This window comes from Leucopleurus acutus (assembly GCF_964270905.1).
Source record: "Leucopleurus acutus genome assembly, chromosome: 12".
NCBI lineage: Eukaryota > Metazoa > Chordata > Mammalia > Artiodactyla > Delphinidae > Leucopleurus > Leucopleurus acutus.
In genome coordinates, this window is record NC_139154.1 from 35,715,093 (window position 1) to 35,731,630 (window position 16,538).

Here is a 16,538-nt window from a genome sequence, read left to right on the forward strand (position 1 = left end):
ATAAGCCTTGGAGTCGTGTATCTCATATGTACAGAACATCTCAGTGTGGACCAGTCACATTTCAAATGCTCAGTAGCCACATGCAGCCCGTGGCTATCATATTGGACAGTGCAGGTGTAAGACCTTTCTAGAACCTTGTACATTCTCTCCCTAGGCCTGTGGAGTTAAACCCTGAGGGAAAAAACACAGTACTTTTAGGAAGAAAATGACGTGGAATATTTAGAAACCACTAATAGGTAGAAAAATCTGTTCAAACACTCTAATTTTAAGCATTTTAAACAAATGTTTTAAACACAATCCTGAATATGTTTCTCTGTCTTTCATGTTTGGCTCTGTGAATCTAGAAGAATGACCACGTCGGATTAAGTGATCTGGCCACTGTTAAATGCAATTACGAGTTAGGATAAATAGATACATTTCCATACTTGGGTTTATGTGTTTTCCTTTAAGAGACAGTTACCAGCCCAAATTATCCAGCCTTTGGGAGTAAGTCATTTGATTAGGCACTAAATTCTGACCCAAGAAAAGCAAGCGTTTATGGGCATATGGTTGAAGTAGAAAGTGAAATGGGTGTCTTGGCAGTGTCCTGCTTCTGCGGTTCAGAAGATTCATGTTGATTTCTTAGTGATTTCAACGTGTGATCCTCTGCTATTGTTGGATGCCCAAGTACCTTCACTTTCTTAAAGATGTTAGCGCCGAGGGTAGCCGAATAATTGATAAGAAATTTTGTTTAATTAAATTGACCTGTGATTTCTCTCGCCTTTAATGTGGATCACGTGGCATCCAGTAGCCTGACAGATTGCAGGGGGAGCCCCCCTCGTCTGGCAGCTGCGGCTGAGGGCGGTCTTTCTAGTTCTTGCCCTCCACAGTCTTCCCACTTCCACGCTTCGGAAAGGTAGATGGGTTATCTTCCCACCGTGGATGTCTTTGATAATAAAAACTTTGATCTAACTCTTAGAACTGTGTGTTGCCATTAACCAAATTACTTACGTGGAAAATACATATAGATTCTATGAAGTGAAAATGTAGGTTTAACTCTTACCAATCTATTTTACCAACTAACCAAATCACTTATGAAGAAAATACGTATAGATTATTACTTTTCCTTTCATTTTAAGCATTTGTCGATGGTTAGATTTTTTTTTTTTTTAAGTACTAAATTTAACTCTCTGGAAATTAGGGTCACGCATATAATTCTTTCTAATTTTGTGAAGTGCTTTGAAAAATACGACAGTGCATTGAAAATTGGGAATATGATCTCTGTTTTGTGTCTGGGGTTGTTCAACAAATAAGTTTACGAGACTTTTTTAAGATGTTGCTTAAGCATAAGGAGAGTTATTATTATAACTCACTAAATAGCTTGTGGACCTTCTGGGACGTCCCTGGCGGTCCAGTGGTTAAGACTTCACCTTCCAAGGCAGGGGGTGTGGGTTCAGTCCCTGGTCGGGGAGCTAAGATCCCACACACTTCACGGCCAGAAAACCAAAACATAAAACAGAAGCAATATTGTGACAAATTCAGTAAAGACTTTAAAATGGTCTACATCAAAAAAAAAAAAAATTCCTAAAAAAAAATAGCTTATAGACTTTCTGCATAATATAATCAGATGTTTCCACAGCATTTGTAGCATAGAATTTTGGAGAATAGCATAGGATGGACTTGAAGGTTTGGGATCCTAGGTTAGAGTCTTCATCTGAGGCAGAGGGCTTAGATTCCTGCCTCCATTCCCTCAACGTTGCCCACGCTTTGACCTGCCTGCTTTGTAGACTTACAGGGTTTTCTTTAGAAACCTGAACAGAGAAGCAAGCTGTGATTAATTTCTACCTGGGAAACTGTTTTTCTTTTTGATTCAAGAACCCAGTCTCAGGACGTACTTCACTCACAGCTTACTGTGCAGAAGAAAGGCCACTTTCAAATGAGGTCAGCTAAGTTGTGAGCAGTTATAACGGATGTCCCTGATTGGGATTTCAGGAAAAATGCTGAAAACTATTATGGCTAATAAATGCATTCGTTATGAAAATCAATCAGTGACCTTGAAGCTTACTTTTTTGAACAACACTTATCTTAAAAGTCTAATATTTGGTAATCGTATTAGAAATTTTGGAACCATCTTTCTCATCGATCACAGTCAGCATTGGGAGTCTTTTTCCTAATTCATCTTCTGTCTATCTGAATTCTCTCAACAAGGGCGCCGACTGTGCTCACGTATTTGGGTGCAGCATCCTTCCGAGAGGCTGGTGCGGCCTGGGGGCCAGCGTTTACTGTAGTGGCACAGTGAATGTGAGAGGTGGCACGTCTGGCTTATGGCTCACACAGGGCTGAGTCCTTTGTGAATATGAATTTGCCCACCTGCATGCCTCTATGGAAACCGTATGGCTTGTAGCTTTTATCACAGGATCAGAATGTTAGGGATTCTGGAGTTGAGCGGGGTGACAGAGAGCCGTGTTCAGTGTGTGCATTCTTCTAGAGTGGGTTTGGTAAACTACAGCCCGTGGCCCCAGTCCGGCCCACCCTCTGTTTCTGTAGTTTTACGGGGCACAGCCAGTTTGTCCATATATCGTCTGTGGCTGCCTTTGCACCGCGCGGGCAGAATTGAGTAGTTGCTGCAAAGATCACATAACCCACAGAGCCTGGAATTCTTGCTACCTGGCGTCTTAGAGAAAACGTTTGCCAACACCTGTCTCCAGAGCAGGCCCAGTCTAAAGGGCTTGACTTCATTTTGTGCGGTGGGTAAGACGATGTATTGTTCCAAAGAATTTATAACAAAATATAAATAAAGTGTGTTCTTTTCAAACAAATGATTTGAGGTTTGGGTGCAGCGCCGATGAGGGTGGGAAGCCAGTTACGATGGATTATCCCCCGTGATGCCTCTGGAGAAAGAATGACCCAGGTCACAGTTGTCGGCACAAAGGCCCCTCGCTGGAGGCCACAGCGCTCCATTTGCGCATGTCACTGATGCTGAACGTGTAATTCTGGACACTTCGGTGCCAGAAAAGCACTGACCCTTTGGAGAAAAGCAGACTTAGGAAACTAGAGGAAGCAAGACAGATCGGAGGTGTTGAATGCTTCACCTCTCAGATGTCTGGAGGGCCCAGCGTTCTCGGGGGACTCCTTCCTTATGGGCACGAGTGTGTGTGTGTGTATGTGTATGTGTGCATGCGCATTTACACTCATGCGTGTAGAGGTGTTCCATCATTTACATGCCCACGGTATGCTATCTCAGGGTCCTCCTCTCCGCAGACTGGCCAAGTGGAGCCCGAGGGCTGCCACGTGCCGTTGACATGGGTGGAGGGTAGCGGGCGCCCAGGGAGGAGGAACCAGCCAGCGTCCCCCTCAGTGTGAAACGATGGAGAGAAGCAGCATTTAGTCTGTTTGTCCGAATGGCTGGACTAAAGAGAGCCAGGAGCAGTTTAGCCATTCAGGGTCCCTGTTTGTCTGAAACATGGCTGTGTGTCACCCACGGGCTCTCCTTGTCCTGGCAGGAAAGTTCTGTTCCCTTGGAGCTGACATCTAACTCGAGCAGATAAATGAAACCAAGCACATGGATGAGAGGTGACTTAGGGGAGACTGTGTGAGGTCTGTGAGAGAAGGTGCAAAAGGAAAATTACAGGGGCTTTCTTTCTCACGTCATTTAAAACTGTCATCTTAGAGGAAATGGTGCAGGAGACGGAAGACCAGAGGTAATTAAATGGGTCTTCCTTCTCCTCCGGTTGTTGCTTAGAAGGCTGTGAGAACTCTGTAGACAAGTTGATGGTTTCTGTGCTTGGACAGAGGTATGACGGCTCAGGGCTCAGGAATGAAAATGTAGAAAACGCAGAGAGGCAAACCCAAGTTACAGCCACTTAAAAGCCGGTCTGAGAATTAAGCATCATGATGTGTTGTTGCAGGAAGAGCTTAGCAAATAGGAATCTTTGAAGTATTCTTGGAAGATATAATATCTTGCAAAATCTCAGCTTGGAGGTCCCTGCCACGTTAGTGAGTTATTTGTGGTAAAGTTGGCCCATGATCAGTTTCCCGTTCCATCTCTCTTTTTTCCAACTTGCCCTTTTAAATGCTCCTTCTTTTCATCTTTACTTACTTGGAATTTGGCGGCAGGTTGGGACAGGGCTATGCAAATTGGGAGCACCTTCTCCCTTGGCGCGTGTTCTGTCGACCCCTGGTGGCCACAGAGGGGATAGTCATGAAGCTGTGGATATAAGGCAGTGGCGGGTTGGGTGCATTTTTCTGGGCTCTCCCGAACCCTAGAATTCTGGGCCAAAAACAAGTTTTAAAAGTTTCCCTTCCCACTTTAATCATGCATTTGTGTTTTCTTAAGTCCTTCAGTTTCCCGACCTTCAACACCTAAAAGTGATTCGGAATTGGTCAGCAAGTCTGTGGATAGGACAATGCAAAAGGATAATCTAGAAATGCTCTGGCTTTGGGGAGAATTGCCCCAAGCCGCAAAGGTAAGCTCCCCCCCGCCCGCCACCCGCTCAATTCTGCCACGCACCGAAGGTAGTTTGGAAAAACATGTAATGGGCACAGTTCTTTCTTTCAAGAAATTTTATTTCATATTCCAATGTGTTACAAGAACCTTGAATTATATTATTATATCGCAAGCTGGGGCTTTTTTTTAAAAAAAATAATAATATTGTAAGATCCTTGGAAGATGCTACGGCCTCTTGTATCTCCAGTAAATCTTTGTGATATGAATGAATGAATGAGTGAGTGAGTGAAGATGGAAAGCATTTCTATTATGACTCAAGAAGGGCAGCTCTTTGGAGACTAGGTCTGTTGAGGCTGGAGTTGGGGGTTAATTCGCTTTCTAGGTTATTTAACTTCCACGGAAAATGATGACTTCTCTGCCCACAAGTGGTAGTGCTGACCCAGCCAACCATCTTTACAAATTCACGTCATTTGTTGCTGGAGAAACGGCACGAAAGTGCAAACCCATCACTTCTTCTGGCAAAACAGTTCCGGCCACAGATCCGCTGTTGCATTGTTTCCATTTGTGTTCGAAGCTGTGGGATCAGATACAGAAATGCATACCCTCTCCCCACTTTCTGGCCCACAGATGGCATTTCGGTTTCTGTTTGGATAAATCTTTTCCATAACTGGAAACTCCTTGGAGAGATAGAGACAGAAATGCTAATTTCCCACTCATGTGAACCAGCTACCAAGTCTGCCCTTGTTCATTCACGTTTTGGGGGGGTAGACCTCATTGAAATATAACACACGGGCAGAGAAATACCCAGATCCTAAGTGCTGAGATCAGTAAATTTTCACACTGTGAACGTGTCCACGTGACTTGCACCCAGACCAGGAAGTGGGGCTAAATCAGAACTTGGAAACCCTCCAACCCTTTGCAGTTACTGTTCCAACTGACCGCCCGCCCTCCCCCCCGAAACCCCCAGGATAAACCCAATCTTGACTCTAACAGCAGAGATTAGTTTTGCAAGATTCATCATGTTGTTGGGTGTAATCGTAATTCACTTGTTACTCTTATTACTGCAAACGCCCTGTGGTGTGAATACACTTCCCATTTGCCTGCTGGACGTTTGCGTTCCGTTGCTGATCTCACTCACTGCTCTTTGGTAATTGATGTTTTCTGTGAAAGTTCATTCACTTTGGAAGTACTGTCCTTGGTTTCCAGACCTTTGGGCAGGTACGGAATCACCAGGTGGCTCCCGAGGCTTCACCGTGTCCTGCCAAGTGTGGGCATGGCTCTGGAGATCCTTGCCTGCCCGGTTGTTCTTTGGTGACTCAGTTTCTCTCTGACCTTCTCTCTCCCTCCCTGCCCCTTTGATCTAGTCATCTGCACACAAGATGAAAGAGTCCAGCCCGCTGAACAGTAGAAAAGTCTGTGATGAGATGCACTTTCAGGCCATCCACAGTGAATCTTCAGACGCGTTTAGTGACCAGTCACCGACACTGGCTGGGGCGTCTCCCGTGCAGCCGCTGTTGGAGCAGAACAAGCCGCAGAGGGAGATTCAGTTCGCGAATGAAGAAGACGTTGAGGCCTTAGGAGCTGCAGCGCCCCTGTTGCCTACGATTGAAGAGTCCAAAGCCCTCTCCGCCAGTGCTGCCCCCACAGCCAGCAAGACGGATTCGCCTTCTAGGAAAAAGGGTGAGAATGCCGGCGCTTCCCAGCTCCCTCCTGCGAACTTGGGGCTCGGCAAACTACAGCTTCTTCCCCCCAAAGTTCGGGGTGCTTCAGAGTGGAAACAGGACATCTCTCCTGTTCGTTCCGTACCCTTTTGCTGAATATGTGAGTTCTCAGAATTTAGTCATAGAAAATCCGGCCTGAAGGAGGCCTCGGGGATGGTGTGGTGAGCCCCGCCCTGTGCAGGTCAGGGGTGCTGGGGTCCGGCACACGCTGGGACTGCACAAGACGTTGATGACTAAGCTAATCTGTGCCCCCTCTCCCCTTGCCCCTAGTTTCTCTCTAGTGCATTATCCTGTTTTAATTTCTGCGTACTGTGTGTCACTATTTCAAATGATCATTTGTTTCTTTTTTTGCCTGACTTCCCTACTAGAACATATGTGCTCTGCAAGGTCAAGAATCTTTTTGGTCTGTTTACCTGTGTCCGTGGTACTTAGAATAGTGGTTGGCACGTAGTGGGGGCTCCTTACATATAGCTGAATGGCCACCTGGTTGCCTGTCTGGAGGAATGACGTTAAGCCTGTCTGTTAGCCGTGTGGCTTTGTGCGGTGTTCTAGGTTTGTATGAACCAGTGACGTAATTCTCCAGCAGAAATAAACTGGAAGGCTGCAGTCATGGTGCCCAGGGGCCGATGGTACCCTCATTAGGGTACTGTGCTTCAGAGTCTCGATGGGGAAGTGCTTAACGAAAGCGTTATTGTTTAGTAATAATAATAACAACAAAACCAATGCTATTAATACCAATAATAATAACAATAGTAATCGTGTCAGTATATCGAGTGCTTAGTACTCTTCAGGTCCTTCCCAGCTGGGGAGCTGAGGCTCAGTGAAATTAGGCGACCGGCCCAGGCCACACGGCTGGCGAGGGTGGGAGCCGCATGCGAACCTAGGCCGTCGGCCTCGGTGGCGACGCTGTGCCGCTGGCTTCTAGCTCTTGGGTTTCTTGCAGTTTGGGCACCTCTGAGCACATCTGCACACTGTGCTCAGGTGCCCTTTCTGGAGACGCTCAGAAGTCCATGAGGTTGTCTCTGGAGAACGGTGCTCTGATCTGACCCCTTTGCTGTTTTAGACAAACGGAGCAGACACCTTGGTGCCGACGGCGTCTACCTGGATGACCTCACAGACATGGATCCTGAAGTCGCTGCCCTGTATTTTCCCAAAAAGTAACCATCCTTTTTATTCTTCGTATCAGTTTCTGTAATCTGAATATTAATCCGGGAGTCCGCTTTTTCCTTACATTTGATTAGAAAGTGAGTAAGCAAAGGCCGCGGGAGGCTGACGTTTTACTGTGAGAAGAAACCAATGACAGCAGTGGACCCTCTGTGTAGATGAGAGTGGGTGGGTGTGTCCCCGGGTGGCATCTGAGCGGGAACGCAGGCACGACGCCACCTCCCCGATGGCACCAGGGTAGTGTCGCAGGGGTCAGTGGTCCGCAGCCCGAATCAGTGGCCAAGAGCGGGCAGCTGTGTGGCCCTGTCCCTCCCCAGGGGAGAGTCCCCCGTGGCCATTGGGGGCCCATCTTCAGTTCTCCCGTGATTTGCAGGGAGGGCCAGATCCTCGGAGCATGTAGCAGAGGACTGTGGCCTCTTAGGACAGCGTGCTTTCTCTTCCGTCGGCTTCAGTGTGTCTGGGAGAGGGTGCAGGGAGACGTAGAGGCCAAAAATGACCGTCTTCCCTCCTGAGGTCGTTCACTGAGCTTGTCTGTCTTTGTCATGGTGCCTGAATGAAAGTCTGTCCTGGGATGAAATCATTGGCTCCTCTGATTGCCAGAGCCCCTTGATACCCACGTGAGACCTCACAGCCCGTTCCACTCTTCTGCTTCCAGCGGAGACCCTTCTGGGCTCACAAAACACGCCAGCGACAACGGAGCCCGCTCAGCCAACCAGTCCCCGCAGTCCGTGGGCAGCTCTGGCGCTGACAGTGGCATGGAGAGCACCTCGGACAGCCTGAGGGACCTGCCGTCCATCGCCATCTCCCTGTGCGGCGGCCTCAGCGACAACAGGGAGATCACCAAAGGTACCGTCCGGGAGCCGGGCTCAAGCCAAGAGCGCCCCCTGGTGGCCTCTGGTGGGAACGGCTCAAAGCCTGGACTCCTAGAATGCGTTCAGGTCACGGGCGATGTTCTCTGGCCCGGTTAGTGGAGCACGCGTGACCCACTGTTGCTCAGGACCCGAACGTTGCTGCCTGGCGGTTGGCTGACCTCAGGGTTCTGTGGGTCACACGTGGCTCCAGGCGACAGCAAAGCCACTGGGGTCACGGGTCGTCAGGTGTGCTCGCAGAGCGCAGCGTGTGCCCGTCCTGCAGGGGTGTCCCAGGGCGGCAGCGTCAACATGGGGAAAACGCAGTTCGTTGCAAGTGTGCAGAAGTGCCGGAGGAGGGAGGGGTGTCTGAGCAAGTGCTGGGACACATCCCGGCTGCCTCCGAAGGGGGCACCCACCCTACTTATAACAGTGGTGTCCCAGCGTCTTACGCCAGTCATGTGGTGAGGTGGCCCTGAGACCCCCAGTCGATGCAGTCAGCCATTCCGGCTGATGATTCCTGGCCCTGGTGGCCCTGGGTGTTTCCCACCCCCAACGTGCCTTAGGCAGGTCACCGCGCTTTCATTTGTGACTTTGTTCATCCTCACGACTACCGAGGGGGTAGGCGAGGTTCCTATTCCCACGTTACACGTGAGGGAACTGAGGTTTGGGCAGGTGGATCGCTTGCCCAAGGTCACACCAGTGACTGTGACTAAAACCCGGGTGGCCGGACCTTGAGCCCTGCTCCCCGGTCGTCTGCTTCTGCGGACACGTGTGTTTACCGTAGTCCCACACGCCTGCTGCCGCGTAAGCGCGTGTGCACTGATTAAGGGTCAGCCTGCCCCCCCATCCTCCGAACGCCCCACGTCCCTCCATTTATGTGCAGACACTGCCCCCCAACTAACGGAAGCCCCCTTTGCAAATAGATTTTATAGGATTGTCTGCACAGTTGGAATGTATAAACTCTCAAAATACCTGTGAATATGAGCGACTGAAAAACAGGCCTGGTTTTTGAACCAAATTTTCCTTATGTTTTCCCTATGCTTGCTTTCGCAGATGCGTTTTTGGAACAAGCCGTGTCATATCAGCAGTTTGTGGACAACCCTGCCCTCATTGACGACCCCAATCTTGTGGTGAAGATCGGGAATAAGTAAGTTCCTCCCGAAAATCATTTCAGCTGCCGTGTGATAATGCTTCAGCTTCAGTTTCTCAACTCTAGAGACCTGGACGATAGCTCTTGGAAATATGTGAAATTAAGTCTCTGTTAAAAGTCTACTACTGTCTCTTCACTCTTGGCAAAATGCTGCGTCACCATATAGCGAGAGCGTTGACGTAACTGGATCCCCGGGCGTCTACACTCACCTGCATGAGATTTCATGATGGGAGGTGTGATGTCACAACCCTGGCCCGTGGGGCTCGGCCCGTATGATGCGCGGGTGTCGCACGATAGACTGTGCACACACCCCGTGAAAGCTTCGTTGTCTAGGGTCAAGGGGCGTGCACGTGTTTTTACAGACTGTTGGCAAACTTTTCTCTCCAAGAGGAAGCCATGGACGTTTATGTGTTAACTGAGGGTCCTAGTTTCCTTTTCCTTGAAAGGTGGCAAGAAACGCCCCAGCGCGTTGGTGGTTGATGCGCTGCGGGGCGAGGGCTGCTCTCAGCTGGCCTCTTGGTCGCCCGCCATGCCATGTGTCGTGCCAGACGGCCGTGGCCGCTGTGGGTTTGATGGAGGAGGGGCTCCTGCAAGGGCAGGGCATGTGGGGGGGGGCTGGGCCGGGTTGCTGGCCACAGTTGTGGGCTCTTTAAGGACCCAGCTGGGGTTCCAGAACCTTCCACGACCGCTTCTCAGGACATGAGGTTTTCAGTCTGAGCCTTGGTCTTCTGACATCTTTTTTGTTGTTTCGTGTCAGGTACTATAACTGGACGACGGCGGCACCTCTGCTCCTGGCGATGCAGGCCTTCCAGAAACCTTTGCCAAAGGTGAGCTTTACCATGAGACAGAAAGGGACATGGAAAATGATGGCAAGATGAATGTGGGGGGTTGGAACTTAGCTTTTAATTTAGAAACCATGAGGTGAATTACACTGTGCTGTTTGGAAGTCCAAGGGTGTAAACGTCAGGGTCTCTCTTGCACCTTGACTGTCCTTCCCCCCTCCTCGCAGTCAAGGCAGTGCCAGTCTGAGCCCTGCCCCCTCCAGTCCCCTGTCCCCGCACCCGCCGTGCCAGGGACACAGGTGGAGGCAGAGCAGACGGGCCGACGTCTGAGCCCAAGGGAGATGAGGGGAGAAAGGGTGGGAGCAGGCAGCAGGGTTGGGCGCAGGGAGGCGCTGTACCAGGTGCCAGGTGTCACCGTCAGCATGAGGCGTCCCTCAGCCAGGAAGCGGGTCTGGGGCCGATGGGCCGAGTAGGAGCAGGTGCGGGCTCCCGGCAGCTCGTAGCTGCACCTGAGCGCAGGTGAGCGGCTGCAGGGAAGAGGCAGGGCGAGGGGCAGACGCACCGCCATGACCCCGCTGTGCCCGTATCCTCCCCCTGCCGGCTCCCTGGGCCTCGCCTGGGATTGACCGTTTTCCGGCGTTGAGTCTTTCTACCAGATGCTACGTTCTTTTTGCTGCAGAGGCCACGTCTCACACTTGCCTCCCTCATGTGCTTAGCGAGCGCTTTGTGCTGCCGTGGATGTTGTGGTCTGTCGGAACTCTCATCTCTGAGGTTCCTGAAGGTCTAATCCGACTTCGTTGAGCCCCTGCTCGCTCCTTTGTGGTTGTGCGTGTGCGTGCTTTGGGATTGTGACCTCGTCCTTGGTGGTGCTTTATCTGTGAGTATCCTTTGTTGGACGGGGCCGAGGGCATGTTCTCCAGAGCGGGTTTTGTTCTGTCCTCGGCAGCTTCTGCATAGCATCCGTGGCCCAGGACAGACTTTTATGTTACGTGTCTCAGCTCTGAACAGCTCAAAAAGAAGAAAGAACGATGCACTAGATATTTAGTGATAAAGTTCACGGAAAAAGAAATGCCTCCTGAACTTAAAGAAATTAGTCTTTGTGGTAGGCGTTCTCAGTCTTCCTACAGGTTGTCAGTAATTTTTTGCATTCTGTTTTCGGTGTTTATCTAATACAGAATTTATCTTTATATGTGGAATTTTTCACCGTTTTCTTTTGTGGCTGCTGGGTTTTGTAGCACGCTTGGATATTTTGAGGGTCATGAGTGAGGTGTCAGGAGCCAAATCAGTTGGTTGTTTTTTTTTTCTCTTCAGCTGGTTATTGAATTAGGATATGCTTTGGTTGCAAGAAACAGAGTGACTACAAGTGCCTAAAATAATAGGGGTTTATTATCTGCCACAGTAAGAATGTTAGAGGTTGGTAGTTTCAGGCTTGATGAGTCTGGGTGAGCTTCTTTGATTTCCTTGGCTTCCCCTTTACGATCCCAAGATGACTGTTTTACCCATCATCTCGCATCCAAAATAGGAAGGACAGAGGCAGGCTTCTCACATTTCATTGGCCACAACTTGGTCACATGACCACCTCCAAGCCAGTTGTTGGCAACACGGTGGAAGGGCCAGTCAAAGTGGTGCTGACCCATCGAAGTTCCTCCCCTGGAGTTGAGCCTGCCTTCCCAGAACATCCTGTACAGTGTAGTCTGATTGTCCAGCAAAGTGTTGGCTATGTGGGCAAGAAAGAAAGGGGATGATTCACCCAGGGAAGCAACCGAGAGGGTCTGTCAAAGCTACCTAATTATCCCGATACCTTTCATTAGATAACTCTTTCTCCCGCTGATAGGCAGTTACAACTCTATCATATGACTACTTCCTCCGTGAATTTAGATTTATCTCTGGACTTTGTCTTCTGTTGCATCAACATGTTTACTCATGTCCCAACACTGCGTTCTTTTAAATACTATGGTTTTTAAATGTATTTTAATAAAATAAATTTTATGAAGGCTCATGCCTACTTATTATTCTGTCTGAGTTTTCTTGGCGAGTTTTGTTTGTTTGTTTTATAATTGAACTTTAGAATCAGTTTGTCTAGGTTTGGAAAGAATCCTGTTAGTTTTGTTTAATTGGAGTTTTGTTATATTTATGGATGGAATAGGGCAATTGACATCTTCATGACTTGTCCTGTTCGTGAATTGGGTATGCGTGGTTTGCTTTTTGGTGTATTTTGTGGTTTTCTTTTGTGTCAGGTAGGGATTTTTAAATGATAGAAAGAAGCACACGTCAGGCTAAATATGTGAATTATTTCTCTTTCCACTTACCTGCAACTCGTTCGGTTGAAAGACTTAAATCTTTCTTTCATTACTAGCTGAGGTATCAGCTACCTGATAGTTCTGTAAACCAAGGAAAGGAAATTAGATAACATTTACCTTGGTCCTGGAATTAGCCTCAAGATGGCTATTTTGTTCTTTAGAAATATGTGGAAAATTATAATTATTTTTTAAAAATTTATTTTATTAAAGTACAGTTGGTTTATAAAGAAAATTATTAATTAACATTTAATCTTCTCCTATTCAACTGGCATTTATTTAGGGCAAGAGTATGAATTTTCTTTCTAATGCTTGAGCTTTTAAATCAGATGCATCTATTAATACTCAGTGTGCCACAATTTGGAAACTTACATTTGCTAAAAAGATCCTGTGCGTTTTACCTTTCGTGGAAGACTGTTTACCCTGTACCTCATGTTAATCATTTCATTTTTTATTTTACAATCATCTTATTGAGAATAACAATATCTTAATCAGTAAACCACTTCAATTTGAAAACCTCTGGTCTGACTAATCACTAATGATTTTCAATGCTTTCTTTTTCTGTTGTTGTTGTGTTGTATTTTATTTGTTGTTTGTTGATTCCTTTAACATCTTCTTAAGTCTTCATGCTTAAGTTATCTTAATGTAATTTTGGACTCCATTAGGTTTTGCTTCTCAAAAATTTTTAATTCACAAATAGTATGTTGTGTTTTCTCTGATTTTTTTTTTTTTTTTAAATCTTACTTTAATTTGCATGTGTGTGTCTTTTGGTTTGACTGTGCTAAGTTGATCTTTTTTTGGTTCCATTATTTATGTTACCATCCATTTAAAACAGGCCACGGTGGAATCTATCATGAGGGATAAGATGCCCAGAAAGGGAGGAAGATGGTGGTTTTCATGGAGGGGAAGAAACAGCACAATCAAAGAGGTGAGTCTGAAAAACAGGAGTGTCCCTGCTTAGCTCAGCGAATTTGGGGTTTGGGTAGTAGGGTTTCTCTTCATGCGCGTGTCAGTGAAAGAAGCCATCACACTGAGTGTGCAAGAGTCAGGCCTGCCACAGGGTACGCAAAGGCAGCACAGAATGAGGGGAGGTGGAGAAGGGCCCGGAGCGGTGAGCAGAGTTGCCGTCACCTCCTGGCTCTGTTACCTCTCAGCCTGGGGACCGTGGTCGGGTCACTCCTGCTCTGAAATGTGTCTTTGTCTGTAAAAAGAAGAGCTTCAACGTGATGTTTAATTTTTTTTTAAGTTAAATATCTTCGTGTTGCTTGTGAGAACAGTTTTAACGAGGTAGATTTACAGCCTAGACTAATTCCCATTAGTCGTTTCACTTCGGTGGCTTTGGTTTCCGTTTCTATAAATGCCTATAATTTGTTTCAGATCTTTGCCAACCTCTCAGCCTATTTCTGGAAGCACTTTCTTTGCTTGGCTTCTGTGCCAGTGTGTCTGCCTGGTCTTCCCCCCCGCCTCGGGGGCTGTTCCTCCCCTGGCTCAGCCCCTTTGTAAGTGGGTCCTCAAGGGTTGTCTTAGAGCCTTCTCTCCTGCTTCGACTGCCTGTTTTTCCCTAGGCAACCTCATTTACGCCCATGCGATGACTCCATTTTTATTAACAAGGAGGGCGTTTTGTACTCCATGTCCGTTTATCAGATAGCCAGCTAGGCAGATACCTCCATGTGGACGCTTCAGGTACTTCAAACTTGTCATTTCTGAAATCGATCTGATGGTTTTCTCTAGAGTTCTTCCTTTGTTGGACCACCGTCAGCAAATGGCACACTGTCCACCCACAGGCTAGCACTTCCTTCTTCCCTCACCCCTCCTGTCAGTTTACCATCCTAAATATCGCTCAGGCTTTCCATTTCTCTCTAGCTCCACACCCCACAACTCAAGGCTGCCACCTTCCCTCCGAGGATTGCTTCCAAATGGTCTTTCTGTATCCATTCTTGCCCTTTCTTCCTCATTCTCTGCAGTTGGCATTGGTCTATGTAGTATAATGGCCCCATTTATATTTCTCCCTGCTTAAAAGCTTTCCGTGGTTTCCCAGCGCTCTTGTAATTAAGACCAGTATCCCTAGCATGGTCTGCAGGGCTTGTGTATCCTGGCCCCTGCCTCTGTAGAGCCCCACCTTTTGCCATTCTCCCCCTGGCCTCTGTGCTTTGGTGTCCCTGGCTGAAAGTACCTTCTACCCCAGGACTCTTGCATGTGTTATTTCTCTGCCTAGTGTTCTTAGGACCCCTGTCACTCTTCTTCACTTAATTAACTAGCATCTCAAATGGCCCTTTCTGGACAGGTTAGTCTAGTCTGCTGTTCTCTGCTCTTCTAACCCTGCCTGTGAACTTTTCCTTCACAGGTTTTCTCATCGTTTATAATTATACCCCGATTAGTACGACTATTTGATTAACATCCCTATGTCCCCTCCAGACCCCAAACTCCATGAAGGCAGAGACCACACGTGCTCGTGGCTTGGATCCCTGGGGTCTCCCGAGCACCCGTTTTGGGACCCAGAGCAGGGGTTCGGCAGATATTTGAGGGAGTGCTGATTGTACTTTTGGAATCTAGTGTGAAGAAACCCCAAGGGCAGCGGTCAAGTTGGTTATTATAAGAGTAAAAGAAATCCCAGGAGCTCAGTTTGTTTATTTCATTAGTTCAGAGGGCAAGAGTCTGTTGGGAGGGTTTCATCAAGATAAAAGTGTTCTTGGGCATTTTCTGTTGGCATACCTGAGCTTTACTGACTGTCCCATTATCTCCAAGGGGTATAGACACGGTAGAGCAAGCAGGCGCTTTACTTTAGGAGACTTAAGGTGTAAGGGGCCTTTCTGATTCTCTTACTGGAGAGCAGAATGTTCGAGAATTTAAGAAGAAGGCTACTTCAGAGACCTATTTTTGCCGAGTGTCCAGAGTTTCATTAGTTGGAACTGAGGAGAATACGGCATGCAATAAGGAAGAGTTATGAAATCTCTTAAAAACCTGAAATATATTTCAGATAGATACACATTTTTGTGCTGGTCTAATAAAGAATTGTTAATAGTGGCGGCTAAGTTACCTGCCTCAACAGATAAATTAAACATTACTGGGCCTGTTCTCACATCAGTTATTTGCGTGCTTATAAAAAGCTAAAGAATATTTGAAAATAGCTTGTCCCCATCAAATGTTAAGCTCATCACCCTGTTACACAGTTTCTATCACTCATTTTCTTTATTCATATTGAAAACATCAATCTCTACCCCGTGACCAAATGACCACAGATCGTGAAACTTGATTGTAAATTCTGTGTCCTTTGACACACGTGTCTGGCCTGTGATGACTTCCTGTGATGTCTGTGGGGCTCGTGGATGTTCTCCTCCTCCCTTGCCTGCTGTGGGCCAGGCTCTGTGTTTATTTGCAGCATCTCTGTGGTCCCCATGGCAGCACTAGGAGAGGCATGTCATCATCCCTGTGTTGCTGGTGAGGAAACGAGGCTCCAGAAGGTTGCATGACTTGCCCGAGGTTCCTAAGCCAGGGAAGCAGGACTGAGCCCAGAGCTCTTAGAATTCCAAAGCTCTTTCCAGTACATCAAAGGAGCATCTTCTATTAAGAGCATGCGGTATTGAGAAAGAGAATGCGCCCATGTTTTTCTCAGGCAAAATATGGTGTGAAAATATTTTCAGGCATTTCTATCAGCAATTATAAGAAAATATTTTGAAAGCCCTCGCGTATCCAAGCAGCCCTTGATAGAGCATTTGCATAAGCTACAGTGATTATGAAGTTTGGTTTGGTGCCAAGAATACTTATGGAAAACAGACTTATTTTTGTCAAAAATACTTCTCAGCTTAATTGTAGACGGCTAAGCAAAGGAGTAACTAGGACCCACCATCCCTGTGGGGGCGTTGCCGTTGGGGAGGGCACTGGGGCCCTGCTCTGGACTTTGAGGAGCCCGTCACAGAGCGCCAGCGGTTGTGTAGGTGGTTTCCCTTTGGTGTGTTCATGATTCTTTGTCTTCTTCTTCTCCAGGAAAGTAAGCCAGAGCAGTGCCTAGCAGGAAAGAGCCACAGCACTGGGGAGCAGCCGTCACAGCTGGGCATGGCCACCAGGTACAGTGCCACGTCACCTTGGGGCGTTGTGGCTCCTTTCCGTGTCTACGGTCAAGGCACAGATGCTGATAGCGTTCACCGAA

The 16,538-nt window shown here is 47.6% G+C and overlaps 1 protein-coding gene across 5 annotated transcripts in view; it reads left to right on the forward strand.

Moving 5' to 3' along the window:
- The window catches only part of LPIN1 (lipin 1), a gene marked incomplete at both ends in the record, with an annotated part of 116,223 nt that overhangs the window by 74,666 nt on the left and 25,019 nt on the right, over positions 1-16,538 (forward strand). For 2 of the 5 annotated variants that reach the window (XM_082851265.1, XM_082851267.1), the window contains 9 exons: positions 788-895; positions 4,316-4,445; positions 5,791-6,106; positions 7,211-7,304; positions 7,967-8,157; positions 9,216-9,309; positions 10,070-10,139; positions 13,227-13,319; positions 16,376-16,455. In XM_082851265.1, the coding sequence (XP_082707391.1) occupies positions 788-895; positions 4,316-4,445; positions 5,791-6,106; positions 7,211-7,304; positions 7,967-8,157; positions 9,216-9,309; positions 10,070-10,139; positions 13,227-13,319; positions 16,376-16,455 (1,176 nt within the window). Of the gene's footprint in view, positions 1-787; positions 896-4,315; positions 4,446-5,790; positions 6,107-7,210; positions 7,305-7,966; positions 8,158-9,215; positions 9,310-10,069; positions 10,140-13,012; positions 13,091-13,226; positions 13,320-16,375; positions 16,456-16,538 lie in introns of all 5 variants that reach the window. The other 3 variants (XM_082851266.1, XM_082851269.1, XM_082851268.1) reach the window with 3 other exon arrangements.